We start from the raw sequence: 18917 nt of genomic DNA, 5'->3' as shown, positions 1-18917 counted from the left end.
TCAAGTCTGTCTCTGCCACCTGTGTTCATCTTATTAAGAAACCTCCCTTCTTTCTTGTAGCCTCTTTAGCTGCTTATGATGGCTCTGCGGTTGGTCTGACCACTTTTAACTTTCAGTTTCTGCTAGAAGGTTGCAATCAAGAGATGCCTAATGCTACTGATTGTTTTTTATTTCAGTTTTAAACCGTTTTACCCACTTCAAACCACCTGGACCATCAGAGAAGCACGGTTGGAGGCCGCCGTTTCTGAGTTCACCAACCACGGATTAAGGCAGGGTTGAATAGTTTGGCTGATCCAGGCTACACATTCCAAAAGAGGCCCTCTGGTTTCTAGGAATAACCATACTCCCAAGTATTTCACTGCTGCCCTCCTTACAACGGGGGCTCTGCATTTGTAGATTATCCAGGCCATGCTTAGTTTTAATCCATCCCTTGGGCTTGTAGGAGGTTTTCAAATGAGAGGGAGTCAGACAAGAGCGAGTTGCCGAGTTGCCTTTGAAATCCTTTCTGCAGCTCAGATGCCACTTGTTCAACAATTCCTCCTGGGTATTTGGTCTGCTTTTCTATTAATTTTCTTGTGGCAGGAAGGGGAGCTAAATTGAAAGCAGTGGAAGTTCCCGATTTAGCCTGTAGAAAATAGAAGAAGAAATATACCCTGAAAGCTGTTTCTTCTAAAGGATCAGCGGAGAAGCAGTAGGAAGGAGAAAAGACAATATAAATTCCTCATTGCTCTTGATTATGGAAGGTTAAACAAGCATTTCAGTATCAACATTTTAGACAAAACCCATAAATTTATCTTGAGTCCTTCACCAAGGAACTGTTTCTAATGGCAGTGTGTATTGACTATGAATACTAGAGCAATTTTATTCACCTGGTGTTTTTAGCAGTGTATTTAGGAGTTTATTGCTGCATGATTCTGATGGCTTTGAGCACATGGGACTGTTCTTCAGGTTCATTCAATCTCTGTACCTCAGCAGCTGGGCTGTGAGGGACAAGGATGTGCTGGCAACCAAGCCTGTGCAGCTTCATCTGCAAAAGGCACTGCTATTGCATTGCTAATCCTGAAGTCTGGTGTGTTTTTTGTTTTTCTTTTGTTTGGGTTTTTTTTCCCTCCTTGGTAGTTCTTGCGTACTAGTTTGCATAGTCCTACTCCTTCCTTCAGTTTCTTTCAATGGCAAGGCTTACATTTTGTCCCTGAGGAAGGAACTAATAGATTTAATCTATTACATTAGATCCATCTCTGCAGAACTAGAGGTGAATTTTTAGGTAAATAATAAACAAAACACAACTCCAGATAAGTGACACACTTCTTAATTCTCCCATCCACCAAGAAACACACAAAAACCAAAGAAGCTTTTAAAATGAATAAGTGTATTAGCTATGAGACTGTTTTTTTCCTGTACAATTCCAGGACTCATTCATCATGCAGCTTTAGCAACAGATGAGGTAGGAGTCCTGTAGATAATAGTCTAGTTCACTGCATTCTCTTGATTCATTCCCAGAGTACAGTCTATGGAATGAATTATTCACAGGTCCTGTAGAAAATATATGATCATGTAATTAAAGACTGTATTGTAATACATATGGGAGAAGAGGATGAATTAAGATAGTCTGTTTCTTTCTCCTCAAGCCAGGCCCGTTCTCCCTTTTAGATACCAGCACAAAGAATACTGAGAGTAGAGTTGTTGTCTCTTAGTTGGAAGGTATAGTTAATCCTGCTAGGAAGGATCACTAATGGCAAGAAAAGTCTTGTTCTCAGCCCAAAATATCAGTGCTGCAACATATAACTTGTTTTTCCCTTGAGACTGGTGTATGCTCAGTGTGTCACGAATAGGAAGAGATGAAGCCACTTGAGACATAGCAAAATGCTCTGTGTACCTCATTTTTTGAACAAGAGGAAGAGTTTTCCCTTAAACCCAGACTGGTCAGGGCAGAAACCAGCCTGGAGCAGATGCTCTAGCTGGGAAAATGGCAGCCTTTATGGTTTGAGTTTTATAAGCCACTGGAGAACAGGATTTTGCAGGCTAGCATCCAGGAAGCCTGAGCAGCCAAGCAGGCACTTCTATTAACAATTAGCCAAATCCTGCAGTTCTATTCAGGGAATTTTTCTCAGACGTCAGCAGTAGTTCTGTCTGTAGAAGGTCTAAAGTGTCCAGGAGCAGACGCTGCAACTTGCTAAGTTTGTCCTTGCAATTCTAGGAATGAAGGCCCAGTTTCCTGAGGAATTACCTTGAATCTGCCAAGGCTTCTGATGGAAATCCTTGCAGCTTGTTAAGTATAGTGGCGCTTTGGGGTACCACTACAATAACAGGGTTTCTGTGTATTATAATAATAGACAGCTGCATGTCAGCAGTGAGCACGCGGCAATCAGTTTTGAGGGGGAAATAGAAACAATGAAAAATGGAAAAGGTACAATGACCTTATGAGAGTAAGACCTGCTCCTGTAATTCTCTTATTCTTTAAAGGAATAGCATAATTAACTTTCCATCATTTTAGCTTCACTATCTTAGCAATTCGTCATTTGAGCAGTTCTGCATCTGCCTTTTTAATTGACATTAGTTTCAGAGAGCTATCGATGCCTGTGTGGGCTGCTGCTGTAGCATCTGCACTTTCACAGTAAGCCGTTCACAACAAAACTACAGTTTTCTGATCTTAGTTGTTGTACACTTTTTAATGGGTTTTCTTGATTGACGGGGATCATGTGGCCTAAAGCTCTAGGAGACTGCGAAAAATCTGGGAAGTTTCTCCTCAGTTGTGGTTATCTTTATGGCTCTGGATACTAGAAATTTCTTCCTCTTGGAAGGCTAAAGAGTTTTAATTTTACTAAACTTTTTGTTTTAATTGTACTTAAACTGACTGTGGCAGCCAGAGAGATGGTGTTATTTCTTTGTCCCCTTGATTAGAAAGAGAATATGTAGTGGGAATTTGTACCTTACCTAAAATATGAGGGAATCAATATCCTCTTTCATAATTGATGGTTAAATAAATTATTTATTGCTTATAAAGGAAAAACATATTATTTAATGTTCAAAATCATTTTATTAATGTCCTAGGATAGTACAAAACATAGCTTTGACATGTCCACGGATTAAGAAGGATATGCCTCATCACTGATGGTGTGTTCCATATTCCCTCCTCTCTTCCCCTTGCCTCCCAAATAGCACCTGTAGCAGGTACTCAGAATTTATTTTGTTATTCTAGAAATCATACATCTGTGAACCTGAACATAGTAAAACATAGGACAGATATTTGATATTGTGTATACAACTTTATAGAATACAGAAAAAGCTTGTTTAACAGACACCCACTAAGGAAAGGAGCAGAAACACTGATACAATATGGAACAAAACAGCTTTTCCTAGTTAATGTGTAGGCTGCCACTTTAATGGGAATCTCAAATATTTCAAAGTTGTTTTCTTGGAAGAGAGATATTTTTTTTTTTTACCCTGGAATTGTCTTGTCAATCACGATTAGACACAATTGAATTTCTTTCAGCTGCTGTTCAGTGTTTTGTCTGGGCTGATCTCTTTGCAGAAGGTATTTTGTAAGGGAGCCATCCTGAAGAGCCAGAAGGGTCTCCATGTAACCAGTTCCCATCCAAAATACAACAAGCTAAATACTCAGCTGTGCTGCTTCTTTCATCTTTTAAGAAATTGTTAGTAGTAAGCCCAAACCAGATTTCATAATCTTTTGAAGTCTTTTTTTCCTCTTACCTCTTGTTTCTCCCATCCATCCATCCATCCATCCATCCATCCATCCATCCATCCATCCATCCATCCATCCAATGTTTTCTCATGCTTTGCAGTAAAGTTCCTTGTTCCTCTTTTAGTTCTTTGAACAATATTGTGCTTGGAGAAATCTTTTTGCATTCTAAGTCATCGTATCAATAACTTTGCTAATGCTGGCGTTTCTAGTGTTTCCTGGCATACATTTCCAATATTTCCTAATATTGGCGCGATGACTATGGATATGCTAGTTGTCTGGAAAAATGTTGATGAAATGTCTGCCTGTCATCCAGGAGGCCCTCCAGCATTTAAAAGTAAGGAGTGGGTCTGTTCCATCTCTCAGCATGTAGTCTGGATAGTTTAACCCATCAACGAAAATGCAAAAAGCTCTGTGAACATATCTGTGTTGTTTCAAAATCATTTTTCTGCCACTGTTATTGTAGATTTTTCCAGCTGGTCCATAGCAAAATTGCTTTATTATGCAGAGCATTTTTTTTCTGGCACACTTAAATATTTTCCTCTCTGACTATGAGGATGTTATTGAGACATATAGTATAGAGAATACTCAGCCCTGACAACCTAATATAACTTAATATCCTTCTCTTTCCACTCCAGTCTTCCCAGAAGGAAATAAAAAATCTTGTCAGCAGTGATTGACTCATCCAATAGATTCTTGTTAAAGACCGTGCAGGTTCAGTTTTATTTGTTGGAGGGTAATGTGCTGGTGTTTCAGGTTACCCCTATTTTAGGTACTGAAACATCAGTTAGCTCTTGAAAGTATTTTAGGTGCCTAATTCCTATTTGTTTTGGTTGGATTTGGCTTTATGAGTACCTTAAAAACACCGTGTTTAGAATCATAGAATAGTTTGGGTTGGAAGGGACTTTCAAAGGTCATGTAGTCCAGCCCCCCTCTGGGGTAGTTAATTCTTTCTTTTCCCCAGCACAACTTCCTTCCGTGTGAAAGAAATCTCATTGTTTTGCAGGAACTTTTTCAGCAAAAGATTTGTGATTTTGGGCAGCTTCTGACCTAGTAATAGTTCATCCATAAATATCACCATTTCTGCGTCTGGAGTTTTTACCCTTAGGTAAATCCAGAAGGCATAATTAGGACCAAGCAGTCCGCAACAGACCCGTTAAGGACTTATTTGTCTTCAAAATGTCAACTTCTGTAAAGCTTTTTGTTAAATATTTACATTTAATTTCTCTAAAAGTCTGGTTTGCAGCATCTGGACAAACTGTTGCTGAAAGATTTGTTCTGAATGTGTTTTATTCAATTCTCGCATTTTTCCGTATGGCACATTTCTGTTGACAAGTATCTTCCTGCATGAGCACATCTCCAAATCTTTGCTTGTCAAAGGCTGGGAGTTTATTTTGTTTCCAACTGTTTTTCATTTCCCCTCGAGTTCTCATTTTGTGACTATGTTCATACAGCATAAGGAAACAAATCTGGAGATGAGTTACATTACAAAACTCTTCATGAAGAACAACATTTCGACTTCTTATATTCTGTAGCAGCCCAAAGGTGCTCAGACCTTAATTATTTGAAGAAGCAGCCTGATGCATAAGAAGCAAAATTAGCTTATTACCTCCTTGTTGAAGCTCTTTCATCTCCTTGCTAGACTCGCTCAGTGTGCTGTTCTCTGCTTGTCTTTTTTCTGTTGTTTAATAGCTCCTTCTGGAAAATCAGGGCCGAGATGCATTTAAGTGGGGGGCTTATGGAAATTTAGGAAGGGGCAGGATTGAGTTATCTGTCTTGGTTTTTAGGGGCTGCTGACATGGAACAGCCATTTGATGCTGTTCCCTCTATGTCTGTTGGCATTAAGTAGGGGGAATTTGCATTCCTGAGTTCAGGCTACAACACTGGACCACTAATTTTGGTTGGATAGTGGCCTGGTCAGCACAAGGGTTTGGTGGGGTGATGGTGGGTGAAGAAAGGTGCTGACGTGACTGAAGGAAATGTACTTTGAGTCTTGAGGAAAAAGCAGTAATTGGACTCTTCTGCCTTGTTTGTTTGTGGTTGTGTTTGACTTATATATATATAATTTTTTAGTTGAATGTGGGGATGTTTGTTTTAAAGACAAAATTCTGGTCAAGGGAAGCAGTTCAAAATCCCATACCCTCGTCATCATGGAAAGCTTGATTGCTCTAAGGAGCAAGGTAAGCTACCCAGAAACTTAAAAAAAGAAAAAAATCAAGATACCTCGTTGTGGATTATGTTTTGCATGAAGGAATGACATGTCCTTAGTGTTTGTTTGGTTGGTTTGTTGTTTGTTTGTTTTTTCTAGTGGGATCCACCTGTCATTTGAGTTTCTGCAGCATCTGTGGTGACAGTTTTTTAATGGGAACTCTGAGAAAACCAGAGTTTGGAACGTCAGTGTGGCAATATTCATGTGTTTACTTGTTACATGCTGCAGGGACAGCCTGAATTTTGGGGAAGACAATAAATATTATTCAAGCAGAGTGATATCATGTAACCAAGAATTAACTGTGTTAAGGTGAGAGAGGAAGAAAGGCACGTAGTTTTGGTTTTCTGGTGTTTGACTTGTGAATTGGCCCCTACAGGAAAGCACAGATCTCTTTGTCTTTTTGGATTCATATACTAACTTAATGTTTGCAAGGAAAGCTTTTTCCATTGAGAAATGCAACTGATAATGTGGCAAATACAAAGTCACACTTTTGGGCAGCTGAAATGTAGATATTTATAATGCCCAACTGTATTACAGTAATCCTGCTGCCATTTACCTCTATTGACACAGTCTTTAATTACATGATCATGTCATGGTCCCTCATTATTTCTTTCTCTGGTTTCAGTCACTGGACAGATGGCTGCAAAATGCAACACGGAGTTTTGAGATGTGGAGGGAAGGAGAATGTGGTCTGATGGACCTTGGTTGGTTTCAGAGTGTGGATCATATCTAGGGAGCATAGCAGAAAGGCAAAGGAGGATTTTAAGGCTAAAGACCCAGGGAAATGTTATTGTATCCCTAACCCAGAGAAATCTGAGAGGTTTTCTTTCTGAGGAATTTTGTTTTGGCCTTTTTCCTTTAAAATTGCCGGTCTCTTAAGACCTAAATTGATTAGCTGAATTTAAAACACTCATTAAGACACTTAATTGAAATATGCCTGGGAGACAATTTGGTTATATTTGGTCTAAATCTCTGTAGTTTTCTCTAAATCTCTAGGTTTGTCTAATTCTCTGTAGTTTTGTCCAAGTGTAAGCTGCCTTAGATAGGAAATCTGAAAGTTTTCTCTATTTTTAAAATAACATATTTAAATGTTAAATCCATGCAGAGCTTTTGGTAAAGCAATATCAAAGTTTGTCCTAACTCCACAAGTGGTATTCAGAAGTCATAAGCTTTTGCTTACCACTTATCTTTTTGGTCTTAATCTGCCTATGAACTGGTTTTCATTAAGAAAGGACACTGTACATGTGAAATTCAAGGTGACTTTCATGTCACCTAGTCCTGGTTGGCAACATTTTTAGAAGATATTTTTAATGTGCTCCTGACAGTTCATGTTAATGAATATTTCAAACACCTAGTCTGCTTTTTATTGTAAGAGTTAACATTAGACCTATTATGAAGTCCTATATAACTTCTGAAAATGTGAAACTCTTAGTGTCTTGGCTGCCTCAAAGGCCTAGGCTTGAAAGAGTGGATTTGCCCTCCATCTGTTGTGGATGGTGATATTTACTTGCCGGTCATTATAAGTCATTGAAAAGTGCTACGTTGTACTCCATATCAGTGCATTAATCTTTTGAGTTCGTTTACATAGTGGGATGAATTCTCTCTGCTAGATCTAGACTTTTGAGGTGCAGTGATACCTGTCAGGAGTCGCTGAGAATTGAGGTGAGAGACAAGGCCGCCATGATACGCAGAATTTGTGCACCAACATTTGCAAATCTCAGTAGGATTATAAAAATACCATAAAAATTTGCCACTGAAGGAGAAAAGCTTCCCTCATTTTTTACAGTATGTAAATATAACAAGTGTCATACGTCTTTTGGCAAATATGACTTTCTTTTTTATTATTTTGTACTAGCTGGCAAAAATTAGGCCCTTGGAGGTTTTTCTGAGCATGCAAAAAAGACGACAGTTTTCTGACTTAGGATTCAGATCAATCAGCTAAATGCAGAAGTCAGTGATACCTTCTTGAGGTTTGAGTAGATTTCTTTGCATTTTCTCCCGAAAGATACAGCAGGTTTGTATCTTTTGAGGAACAATTATTTTCCATTAGTAATTGGCAAAGCTGTGCTAATTTACTCTCATTGGCTGGATTGGCCTTAAGTTTGAAAAATACTCAAATCTGGCAAAACTACAGTCTACCGAGAATGCCATAATGTACTGTAGACTAGATAATATAGATCATGAGAGATTCCCTCTCTTCTAATTTTTTTTCCATTCAGTTTTACATAAACTTATCCAAAATGTGATGTGAACTTTACCGTTCAGTCAATATTTGGAATGTCTGTCTTGGCAATGAAATATGATTTAAGTATTTTTTTTCATTAGGTATATTTATTTTGGCCTTGGTTTTAGGGACTGATGCCAGATTATAGATTTTGCAGTACAGGTTGTTTTATTGAAATGATTTTTAAAGGACACTTCCCTTTGGTACAAATAGTACCTGTGTTTTGTGAATGTATTTTGGGAATTATACCCTTGTCATCTTGCCCTTTCTCCTTATTTTTTGTATGTTTATCCTCTTTGTTTGACCTACTCTCTTTTTTTTTTAAATGGATGCTTTAATCTTATTTGGAATCTATACATGTGATTCGTTATTGTTTTTAATTAAAATTGAGGTCCTTCTATTACGATTACAGTTCAAGCATGTGGCATCCCCTCATTCTGAAACAGTTAAATGACTCTGTGGGGCTATTGCAAATTGTTCATTTTTATTAAAATTTTGAAACAAACTGTAGTTTCATTAAATATAGTTAAAGATCGTGGACATCTCCTGTGTCTCTTCTCCTGGCTTTCACAAGTTGTACTGTAAATGCTGTGATTTAGAGAATTCAGGTCAATTGATAGTACGCTACGTATATAGTGAGACTTTATAATTATACGTACATACGTATAACTCGCATACTGTTAATGACAGAATTCAAGTTTGTTTTTAGATGAGATTTACTTCACAGGAGTTTGAATTAAGGAGGTATAGTTGCTAAGAAAAAATGTGTTTTCCCAGCTTTACAAAAGAAGAGCATCAACAATCCTCATCACTTTGTCACATAGAAGCAGTTGCTAATGCCATTGGTGCCACCTTAAAGCCCCAATTATTTTATTTTATGCTTTGTGCACACAAAATCAAACCGATAGTTTTTAAAGGGCATTTTATTCTGTCTTTTTGTAGCATCCTCAAATGTTTGCCTTGAGATCAAAGGGATTATATTTTTGGTGATTTCTGACCTTTTAGTAGTCCTTTAATTTGCATTAAAAACTCCACGTAAGTGACAACTTCTGTTTGCTGTCACTGATCTAATAAAAACTAGCATATTATTTCTGGGGAAAAAAGTAAGGTGGCTATACCTTCATCAATACCAGAAAAGGCATTATAAACTCTGTTCTCAACATGAAATGAAAGGAAAACAGTCTGCTAAAATACTGCCTAGTGGAACTAAACATTTAAAGCTAAATGCAAATGTTAAATTCAGAACTGCTACTCTGCCCTATGTTCATTATGCTGAAGTAAATTGTGGAGGGACTCAAAACCTTAACTAATATCACCTCCTGCATGACTTGTATTTGCTGGACTAGTGAGGAGAATTTAATTTTCATTTTTGTTGTGAAGAGTTCTTTAAAATGGCTTATTTATTTCTTCCACATGTCTCCCAAAAATTGGAATGGGAATGATCATAACTGAATTCTTTCCTCTAAATATATTGGGTTTAAAATAGTCATTTCCTATTTAATATTAATAATGTCTGTAGTCTGTGATTGTTTATAGAGTTAGCTGGTGTGTGTGGATCTGGTTCGGCCCGTCAGCAATCCCTGCTAGGAACAGCTGTGGGACTGGTTCTCATCTCAATGGGTGTCAGTAAAGCATTTGATTCCGTGACACAGAGGAAACCACTTTCTTAATTAGACAGTGTGGAGATTAAAACTTAAATAAATAAAAATGGTTATACAGAGGATGTGATGGAAGTGGTGGTACTCGGTAGTAGTAGTGGAGTTTTTTGGGAGGTGGTGTTGGAGCTCATTTTTTGGGCTTGATCACATTTAGCAATATCTTTAGGTGCATTAACCAGTGACGTTTGCTGATATTAAAGCTGGGAGACATTATTTGTTTAGCAGAACATCTTGCAGAGGACGGGATGGCTAAGGATTAGAATAATAGAAGGGTGATTGCTGGTAAATAATTTGCAGTGCAAAAGCATTGGGACTAATAAGAACGTAATACACCACGGAAGGGGAGGAGGATGGCATGAGACTTTATTTTCATGAAATAGTATGTCCACATGAAAGAGAAGTGTAATATTGAAAGAGTCACATAGATGTTTTGTGCAGTGAGTGGGAAACAGGGGTGCAGTTGTCTACACTGCGTCTACCCTGGGAAAACAGCGTGTAAGTCATTAAGGTCAAGGGAGATGCCCTTGAGAGGGTACATGAAATACCTGGGTCTGGTGAGTCTGGTTGTATGAAAGGAGGCGCTTGGAGCTTGGCCTGGTAAAACCACAGCAAGGAGAGTGGATATGGCTGCTGTCAGTAACTGTATCAATGAATAAATGCCGGAGAAGGAAGAGAATTATTTCATCTGAATGTCAATAACAATGCAAAATACATGAATATGAACTATTAGTTAAGCTCAGACCAAATACTTGAAAAAAATAACCTTATATAAGGGATAAGACCCTAAGCATAATCTATAAAATTATTTATTAGGATATTTGGGAGCTGCACTTGGTAACATAGGAGGTCACTTTCAATTCTTCCCTCTCAGGTAGGAGAAACAATGCTGGAATTTTAAGCACAGGTAAAATTCCCGAAATTTTGCTTAAATTACAGAACCAATCAAGTGAGTTCTCTTGTGTTTTGTAGGGCTTACTGGCAACTTTACAGAAAATTTAATATGCTTGCCTCTTAATATTGTGAGTGCAACTTCAATAGTTGGCTGTGTCCTCTTTATAAATATAATAATTAGCCTGCAATGCAGTTGAAAATTCAGAGTCGTCCATCTGTTTATGTAGCGCTTTTCTTTCAGAAGAATTAAATCTAGAATTATTGATATAACTTCTGTAAATAAAAAACAGAAGTCTGCCTGCAGTGCATTCCTCTTAAATCCTGCTATTTTTGATCTATTGAAAACCTCTCCAAATATTAGGACTGTACCACCCAAATTGTGGGAATAAGCTCTGAGTGGAAATAACAGTTAAAAAGTTTGTATTTGGAAGGAAGAAGAAATAAGGTGGAGCCAATGCTCGGCCATGACCTACATCTGCTTGATACAAGGGTGGTGATCTTGTTGTGTAGTCACAAACTGGCTTTTGTCAGAGACCTTGGACTTGGTAACGGGTTGATGCTTTGCAAGCATTTGGTCAAACACCAGAGTACACGCCATAGAAATGTTTTGTGGGTTCTGCATCAGGCTTGAGGCTTCCGCAACTACATGAGCCGTGCAGAAGTGCGTACAAGTCGGAGAACGAGAACAAAGTTATAGAGACGTTTTCATGAAGGACAGTTATTGTTTACCAGTGCCATATGGAATTTAACACAGTTGCAAACAACATTTTTAAAGCTTATGTAAGGAGGGAATTGCATGCTGGAGAATTGCTTCTAAGTAGGCAAAACATTCCTCCACTTAAAATGAAGAAGAAGGGGAATCAAACATGATGATAAACAGTATTTTTTTCATTTGCACTGAAAGCTTTCATATTTTACAAGAGTATTTCGTTAATGTAGATAAATGCATAAGTGTATTCAGGGTGATATAGGAATAATAAAAGAGTCGGATATCCCAATGACATATCTGGAAAATTTTTAAACTCTAAAGATAAATTAGACTTCTGTGGAATGCACAGATGACGCGTACAATAATAAGATAATATTTTGTTGATCTGAGTTCCTCATTATTGGATAATTTAGTTACAGTCTTGAAGCAGTATATTAATATGGAAAATTGCAGAATAATTTAGCTCCTGTACTTCAATTGTTTGATGAAAGCTCTAGTAATTTATTCAGCTAAACTATTTCTGGGTTTTATTCTATAAAACCTCACTGATCCATAATTTGGCTTGTTTGGCTTTATAATGTGATGACAACCTGCAGGTAAATGCAGAAATGATTTACAGGTTAACAGAGTTTAAGTGAAAAATTGTGCTGGTAAATTGGAGTTTAGTTTCTTCAGTTGTCGGGATGGTGAGTGAATCTACACAGGTTTTTGCTTTCTAATGCAAATTAAATGTAGTGATTTTTTTTTCTCTTAATAAGACAGACTGTGCATGTTATTAAAATATAAAGCTATGAATGCTGATAACACTGGTAGCATTGTTGTACTTTGTTTATGCAAAGAAGCAGAAAGCTGCACATTATTAAAGGGGATATGATATCCATGAAAGCACAGTGTCTATAGGCTTGTTGGGCTAGACCTTGTGGAAACTAAGAAGAAAGGGCTAGGTAAAGACAGACAATTACAATAACCCCCCAACTATTTTTTCCTCTTGTTTTCTCAAAAATGTCAGGAATTATGGAACGTTTCACAAATTGCAAAGTTGGGGAGGTGGCCAGGAGAGGAGGCATTTCTCTTCAGAAGTGCTGTTTCCATATTTGCCCCATCTGTGCACAGATCCCTTGGAAGGTAACTTGCCAAAAGCAGAAAATGCTGAATAGTGAATCAGTATATGATATAAATAATTTTATTTTAACCTCAAATTTGAGTTTCAACTGCTGGAGAGGGTCCAGCGTAGGGCAACAAAGATGATGGAGTGGAGCACCTCGCTTATGAGGAAAGGCTGAGGGAGCTGGGGCTCTTTAGCTTGGAGGAGACTGAGGGGTGACCTTGTTAATGTTTACAAATATATAAAGGGTGAGTGTCATGAGGATAGAACCAGGCTCTTCTCGGTGACAAACAACGGTAGGGCAAGGGGTAATGGGTACAAACTGGGGTACACTTAAATTTGAGAAGAAACTTCTCAGTGAGGGTGACAGACACTGGAACAGGCTGCCCAGGGGGGTTGTGGAGTCTCCTTCTCTGGAGACATTCAAGACCCACCTGGACACCTTCCTGTGTAACCTCATCTGGGTGTTCCTGCTCCGGCAGGGGGATTGGACTGGATGAGCTTTCGAGGTCCCTTCCAATCCCTAACATTCTGTGATTCTGTGATCTTTCTTACTCCCTTAGAAAGACTGGATAAAACAACTTCATTGTATGAAAAAAAGGAGTAAATGGGAATGAGAAGTGTTTTCTTATGTTGATTTTTATTCATAGTAGCCAAAGAACTCATTCCTGTAAGAATTTTTTAAAGTTAAAAAACTAGCAGGAGCCAAAAGAGGCTCAGAATTTGTACTGGTGACACAAATCTCTAAGGTGTATTTACTGATAATCGTAGAATCGTTTGAGTTGGAAGAGACCCTCAAGATCATCAAATCCAACTATAACCTCACTCTGGCACTAAACCATGTCCCTAAAAACCTTATATACCTGTCTTTTAAATCCCTTCAGGGATGGTGACTCCACCACTTCCCTGGGCAGCCTGTTCCAATGCCTGACAACCCTTTTCATGAAGAATTTTTTTCCTAATATCCAATCTGAACCTCCCCTGGTGCAACTTGAGGCCATTTCCTCTTGTCCTATCACTTGCTACCTGGGAGAAGAGACCAGTGCTCTCCAGGCTATTAAGGCACTAGGAAATCTGGTTTTAAGTTAAACTTCAAACTTCTTGTCCTTTGTGCTGTTGTTTAAAGAAAAATTATACAGTTTCACATTAAATAGCCCCGTAGGTGAAGCAGGGTCTGAAAATACCTGATTTTGGCATATAAAACATGGCAAGGAGGTAACAATCCTGCCCAGAAGCCTTTCTGTGCTTACTGTAAATGAAGTTCTGAGTTTTTCACCCACTTTAATTAGAGTAACCAACTGAGTCTACTTCATCCATATTTCTTCTTCTCTCTGTTTGCGTAGCCTCTTTTATGCCATGTGTCTGCTGGGTTTGGAAATCAACATTTCTAGATGCCTTTGAATTCTGAGCAGTATGGAATATTTTCTTTTCTGTAGGTATGAAACATTTGTTTCCAGTGATTTAAAGGGAACACAAGGTGTACTGAACTCATAACTGGAGGAAAAGCAATTTAGAATTAAGAACTTCCCTTGTGTACAGTTTACATCTGTTTATTTTATAGAGAGCTTGATGTTAGCGCCGGGCCACCGAGTATCTTCAGACATTTTTGTGAACTCAGGGTATAATAGCATATTTTCAGTGAAATCAAATGTACCCAAAGTACCTGTTAGTGTAAGAATCTGCTCTACTAGTCTGGTTAAATATTAATGCAAAGACTTTTGCTGTTGCACATTTTTACCCATAATTTCTTTAATTTGGTATTATGTGTTTTTGCATAATTTAAATATAGACATCTGGACAATTTACTTAGCCAGCATAATGTTATGTTTTACTGAAAGCGTCTGCACAGTGTATTCTCAGGACTGTGTGCCAGCCACTAACTGTTCGATTTTTAAATAAAATAGCGGAGTTTTTGCATTGGAAAGTGTAACAAAAATTAAACTCCTCTAAGAGGTTCTGTTCATTAAAAGGGCAGTGTGCTAATTGCGTGTGCTCTTTAATATGTGCTGGGCCACTAGCAGCATATATTTTGCTCTACTGGTAGACCGGTCAAGCGATGTTAGAAATATCTTTTGGGCTCGTTTTCCTTTTTTAGTTTAATTCAATATCCTATTGGCTAAAAAAGTAAAATTCTGTGATTCCATTTTCATGTGTGTTTGTATGTATGTAAATAAATGCATTTAAAGAAATCCTATGTATCACGAAGGTGTTCTTTATCATGAGCAGTTGTATACTGTGAAGATGAATGAACTCATAGGCTCAAGTAAGTTCTTTACACAAACATTTTGTTTCTAAACTGCAGAAATATATCTTAGCTGTGAGTTTGGAGATGCCCCCGTATCACTTAATACAGCGAACTTAGAACATGAGTGCAGAAGGGATGAGATTTCACAATAGCTCTTGTATCTCTTTCAGAAGTGTTAATGAATTTACTATATCAGGATATTTCTGACTGCTGAGTCAGAGCTAAACTCAAAGAGACTATTATTTAAATACAGAATATGATTCCGTTATTTTAACCTTGGCTCGAGGAAGGGTTTTCTCATGTCCTGACTTCAAATGAGTCTGTTTGATCTAGGAGCCTCTAAAGAAGAAAACCTTTTTTCCTCCTCACACAGTAGCTGTTTATATTAACTGGAGTGCTCCTTTGTGGATAACACTTGGCTTGCTTTATTTTCCAGAGTTTATGAATTCATCTTAAATACTGAGGGAGTACGTGTACACTTTTCTGTTCAAGGATAATTGAAGCAAAGATGCATGCAATACATTCAGCTTTCTTAAACTGTACCTTAAGGTTTTCAGAAATTTTCTGAATTAGTGTTTTTCTCTAATAGGGACAGTGACCTTTCCTGCTCCTGTCATTTGACTTATGGATTCACTGCTTCTTAAAATTGTGTTGCGCAAATGCAAGTGAATCAAATCGTGGCTCAAATGTAATAATTTCCCTGTCTTATACCAGCTTACAGACCTTCAATTTATTTCAAAAGAGGTCTGTCCTCCTTCAGAAGCATCCTTCTTATGCCGTCATGGATGAAAGAGGGACAATTTGGCTACGTCTTTCTGACCTTTATCATTTTCTCTCACTGTGGGAGAAGAGAGTGATAAAGAGGTTTCTGTGATTTCAGTTTAGGGCGAAAGAGCACAGTTTGGTGTTTGGGGGCATCCTTGCAGAAGCGTTTGAATCTGGAATTAAATTTTAAACCAAATGCCTAAAGTTTAGCAGTTAGTCCAGATACCTAATTAAGATTGAGGATTTTTAGTAAACTATCTGAAGAGAAAAGCTAATTTACAAGTAGTAAAGAAAAAAACCATTTTAGTTAATCGCAGCTACTGTGCGCTGCATTTATGATAATGCTTCCATCAACAGGATGCATTCTGTGTGTGAATCGTAGTAATTTACAAAATAAACGTTTAGAAACTCAATTAATTTGTGCTCTTTAATTTTAGATCTGACTAACTAAGCAACACATGTATTTTAAATCATCATTATATATGCTACATTTCTGAATATAGTAAAAATGCATTAAATATTAAAAGACTGGAAAGTGAAGAATCATTTTTACAATTATTCTTAATTATTTGTGAGATATTTTTCTCACCCAGTGATAATTTGTTGGCCTCCTGGGAAGTCCATTTTTTCTCAGTCAGGGATGTTGGCAAATGCTTTGTTATGCTGGGGAAAAAGTGTTCAGCTCTTAATATTTTATCAGTTCCATTGGGGCAAAGGTGCCAGCAGTTGTGTATATGACCACCAGTCGTCAATGTTGGAAGTCTTCAGCCTCGTCGTATACGAGCATTATAAATTATGTATAACAGTAGATGCTACTCAATAAATATTTAATATGTGATAGGTATTTTTTTGACTGAAAATACTTTTTCACTCAAACCATGATTTAAGCAGTATTTTTTGGCTTTATAAGGTGACGCTATTATAATACCAAGGAATAGCCAGGTGCAGTTTGAATGTCAGAGAGCTGCAGGGCAACATGAATCACAGGTTCTTTATGGTTTTCTGAATGTGGGAGACCTTTCTCATTCATCCGTGGCCAGAGTGGGATTTCCCAGTTTTATTTTGGAGTGTCCTTTGTATGTTGTGTCATCATCTGGTCTTGCCCAGGTGTATCCATACTTAGAATTTTTTAAACAGTGTCACTATTGATGATGTTTTGTATTGTGCAGGGAAATGAGATATTACATCTGTTTTCTTCAGATTTGCAAGTTGCTGTACTTGGGAAAATACATATAACAATCTAGCTGTTGTTTTTTCTTACTACCAGTGTAGTGTCTTGCTTGGCTCTGAAGAAAGCATATTGATGACTTTACGTAGAAAAACACATTAATTTTGAAAGGCGGTGTGTGTACGCATTCACAATCTCTGTTGCTGTTATCTTACAGGCCTAAAAGCCAAGAGCATTTTTTTCAACTTGAAAAATAAACTTCATAAATACTAAAACTTACTTCAAAGCTATCATGAATTTCTTATTTGTTGCATAGACTGTCTGATCAGTACTACATCTCATTATATTTATCCAAGGTTGAAGTCTCTCACTTGTCCTACTGAATGGCGCTTCATCCTACAGGTGGCTGTACAAGGTGGCCCAAAGGAATTTTGAAGAATTGAAATTAAGTGCTGCAAATATTTCTTACATTTATTTACTGTTGTCAATACTTTTCTTGCATTGGTTGAAGTTTTAACTGCTTAGACTTAACAAATTTTCAGGTGTCTGGGGTTTTTACTGAGCAAGGTTCAATTCATCTAAAGGATCGTCAAAGAGTTTCCAGTTTTCTATACCTTAGTCATACTGAATTCTGAGGAGTTTTAAATTCTCCTCACCATTATGCAAGGTGGTATGTAGCTTGCTTTTAGACAGCGTTGCTTTGTTATGCTCTTGATTGATCTTCCTTATCTGGTATAATTCAGCTGTTTTTCTGGTTTCTTTCAAATAACACCTTCACAGATATTGTGAAAAGCAAATTTGGAATGCTTAATGGAAATATAAAAGACACAATTAAAGAAAAAATACAGTGCCTTTTTTTGGTGTGTGATGTAACAGAGAATAAGTTACATATAATGTGTTCTAGAAAAAGAAGGAAGAGTGGTATTTCGTGCTTATCCTAATAAATAGACTTTTGTCCTTTACAGGAACAAACCTTGGCTCTGCGGAAAGAAGGGATAGGTGTTGTTTTGGATTCTGAACTGCCTCATCTCATTGGCATTGATGATGATCTGCTCAGTACAGGTATCATCTTGTACCACTTGAAGGTAAATACGCATCTGTGTTTCCACAGCCCCCCTATGCCTCATGATTATTTTTTTGTCAGTAGACAAATTGTAGTATTAATTTTCTATCTAAATATAGTGCTCATTACATTTCTCCACCGTAGTAAGAAAAGCTCATTACATCTCTCCACTGCAGTAAGAAAAGCTCTTAAGAGGTTGCAACTGATTTAATTAAAATATCTGTTAATTTACTTGTTTAGGTTTATCCTGAGGGTCAAATAGTTAACCAGAGATAAATGTTTAATATTCCTGCCCATGTATATTGAGTTTTCATTCATTTCAGTGTAAAACTTGACTTGAAATCCAAATGTAGATTAATTGCCTCAAAAATATAAAGGACAGTTGAAACTCGAATTTGTTAATAATATTGTATAATTATTGACTGTGAAAGCATTCTAATAATGCTACCCAATTTTTCTCTTGTATATTTAAAGATATATTTCATTCAGGTCACTCAGAGTAAGTGGAAGGATAACTTTTTTGTGGGGGAGGAAGGGAGATTTCAACTGAAAATAATGTATGTCTCTCTCTTACTTAGGAGGGCCAAACGTATGTTGGCAGAGAAGATGCTGTGACAGAACAGGATATTGGTATGGAATCTGGGATTTTTTGACGTTCTTTCTTCTGTCTCAATATGTGAACAAAGCTTCATTTTTTTTTTTTTCCTTTTTTCAATTGGCAGTCTATATGTTCTTGCATATATTAAGTCTTAGAAAATTTGAGAGCTGAATTATGTGTGATTTGCTTCAAGGAGCATGACTCCTAGAATAGCTTGTGTGCTTAAAATTTATTCATATACTTGTTACTAATTTATTTATCGCTTCTTTTGAAATAGCATCATTTAAAAATACCATCCTCTTTGATACAGCACCTGTCTCAATTACTGCACAGTCATTCTCTTAACCTTTGTATAATGACTGTATTGTTATATTGTTACACCTAAAGGAGTCTTTGGACTCCTTTAATTCTCAGGTGAGAGACTGAGAGTCAAATACAATGATTTGGTATGTTTTTGTGGGTCAAAAGTGCCTGGATTAAAATTTCTATATAAATTTAATGAAACTACCAAACTTGCTTTGTGGTATTAAACAATACAGGTAGAGACAATCATACATTAGTTGAAGAAGAGACAGAAAGTAA

General features: G+C 37.2%; 1 protein-coding gene across 12 annotated transcripts in view; it reads left to right on the top strand.

The window, feature by feature from the left end:
• Positions 1–18917, top strand: part of LOC309437627 (kinesin-like protein KIF16B) — a 133737-nt gene that overhangs the window by 45110 nt on the left and 69710 nt on the right. For all 12 annotated transcript variants that reach the window (XR_014183588.1, XR_014183589.1, XR_014183590.1 and 9 more), the window contains exons 13-14: positions 17640–17759; positions 18316–18367. Coding sequence is in view for 8 of the 12 variants with exons in the window: in XM_082048191.1 (XP_081904317.1) it covers positions 17640–17759; positions 18316–18367 (172 nt within the window). In the remaining 4 variants the exon portion in view is untranslated. The remainder of the gene's footprint in view (positions 1–17639; positions 17760–18315; positions 18368–18917) is intronic.

This window comes from Streptopelia decaocto (assembly GCF_964273445.1).
Source record: "Streptopelia decaocto genome assembly, chromosome: 3".
Classification (NCBI taxonomy): Eukaryota; Metazoa; Chordata; class Aves; order Columbiformes; family Columbidae; genus Streptopelia; species Streptopelia decaocto.
This window is presented reverse-complemented; position numbering and strand designations above follow the sequence as displayed.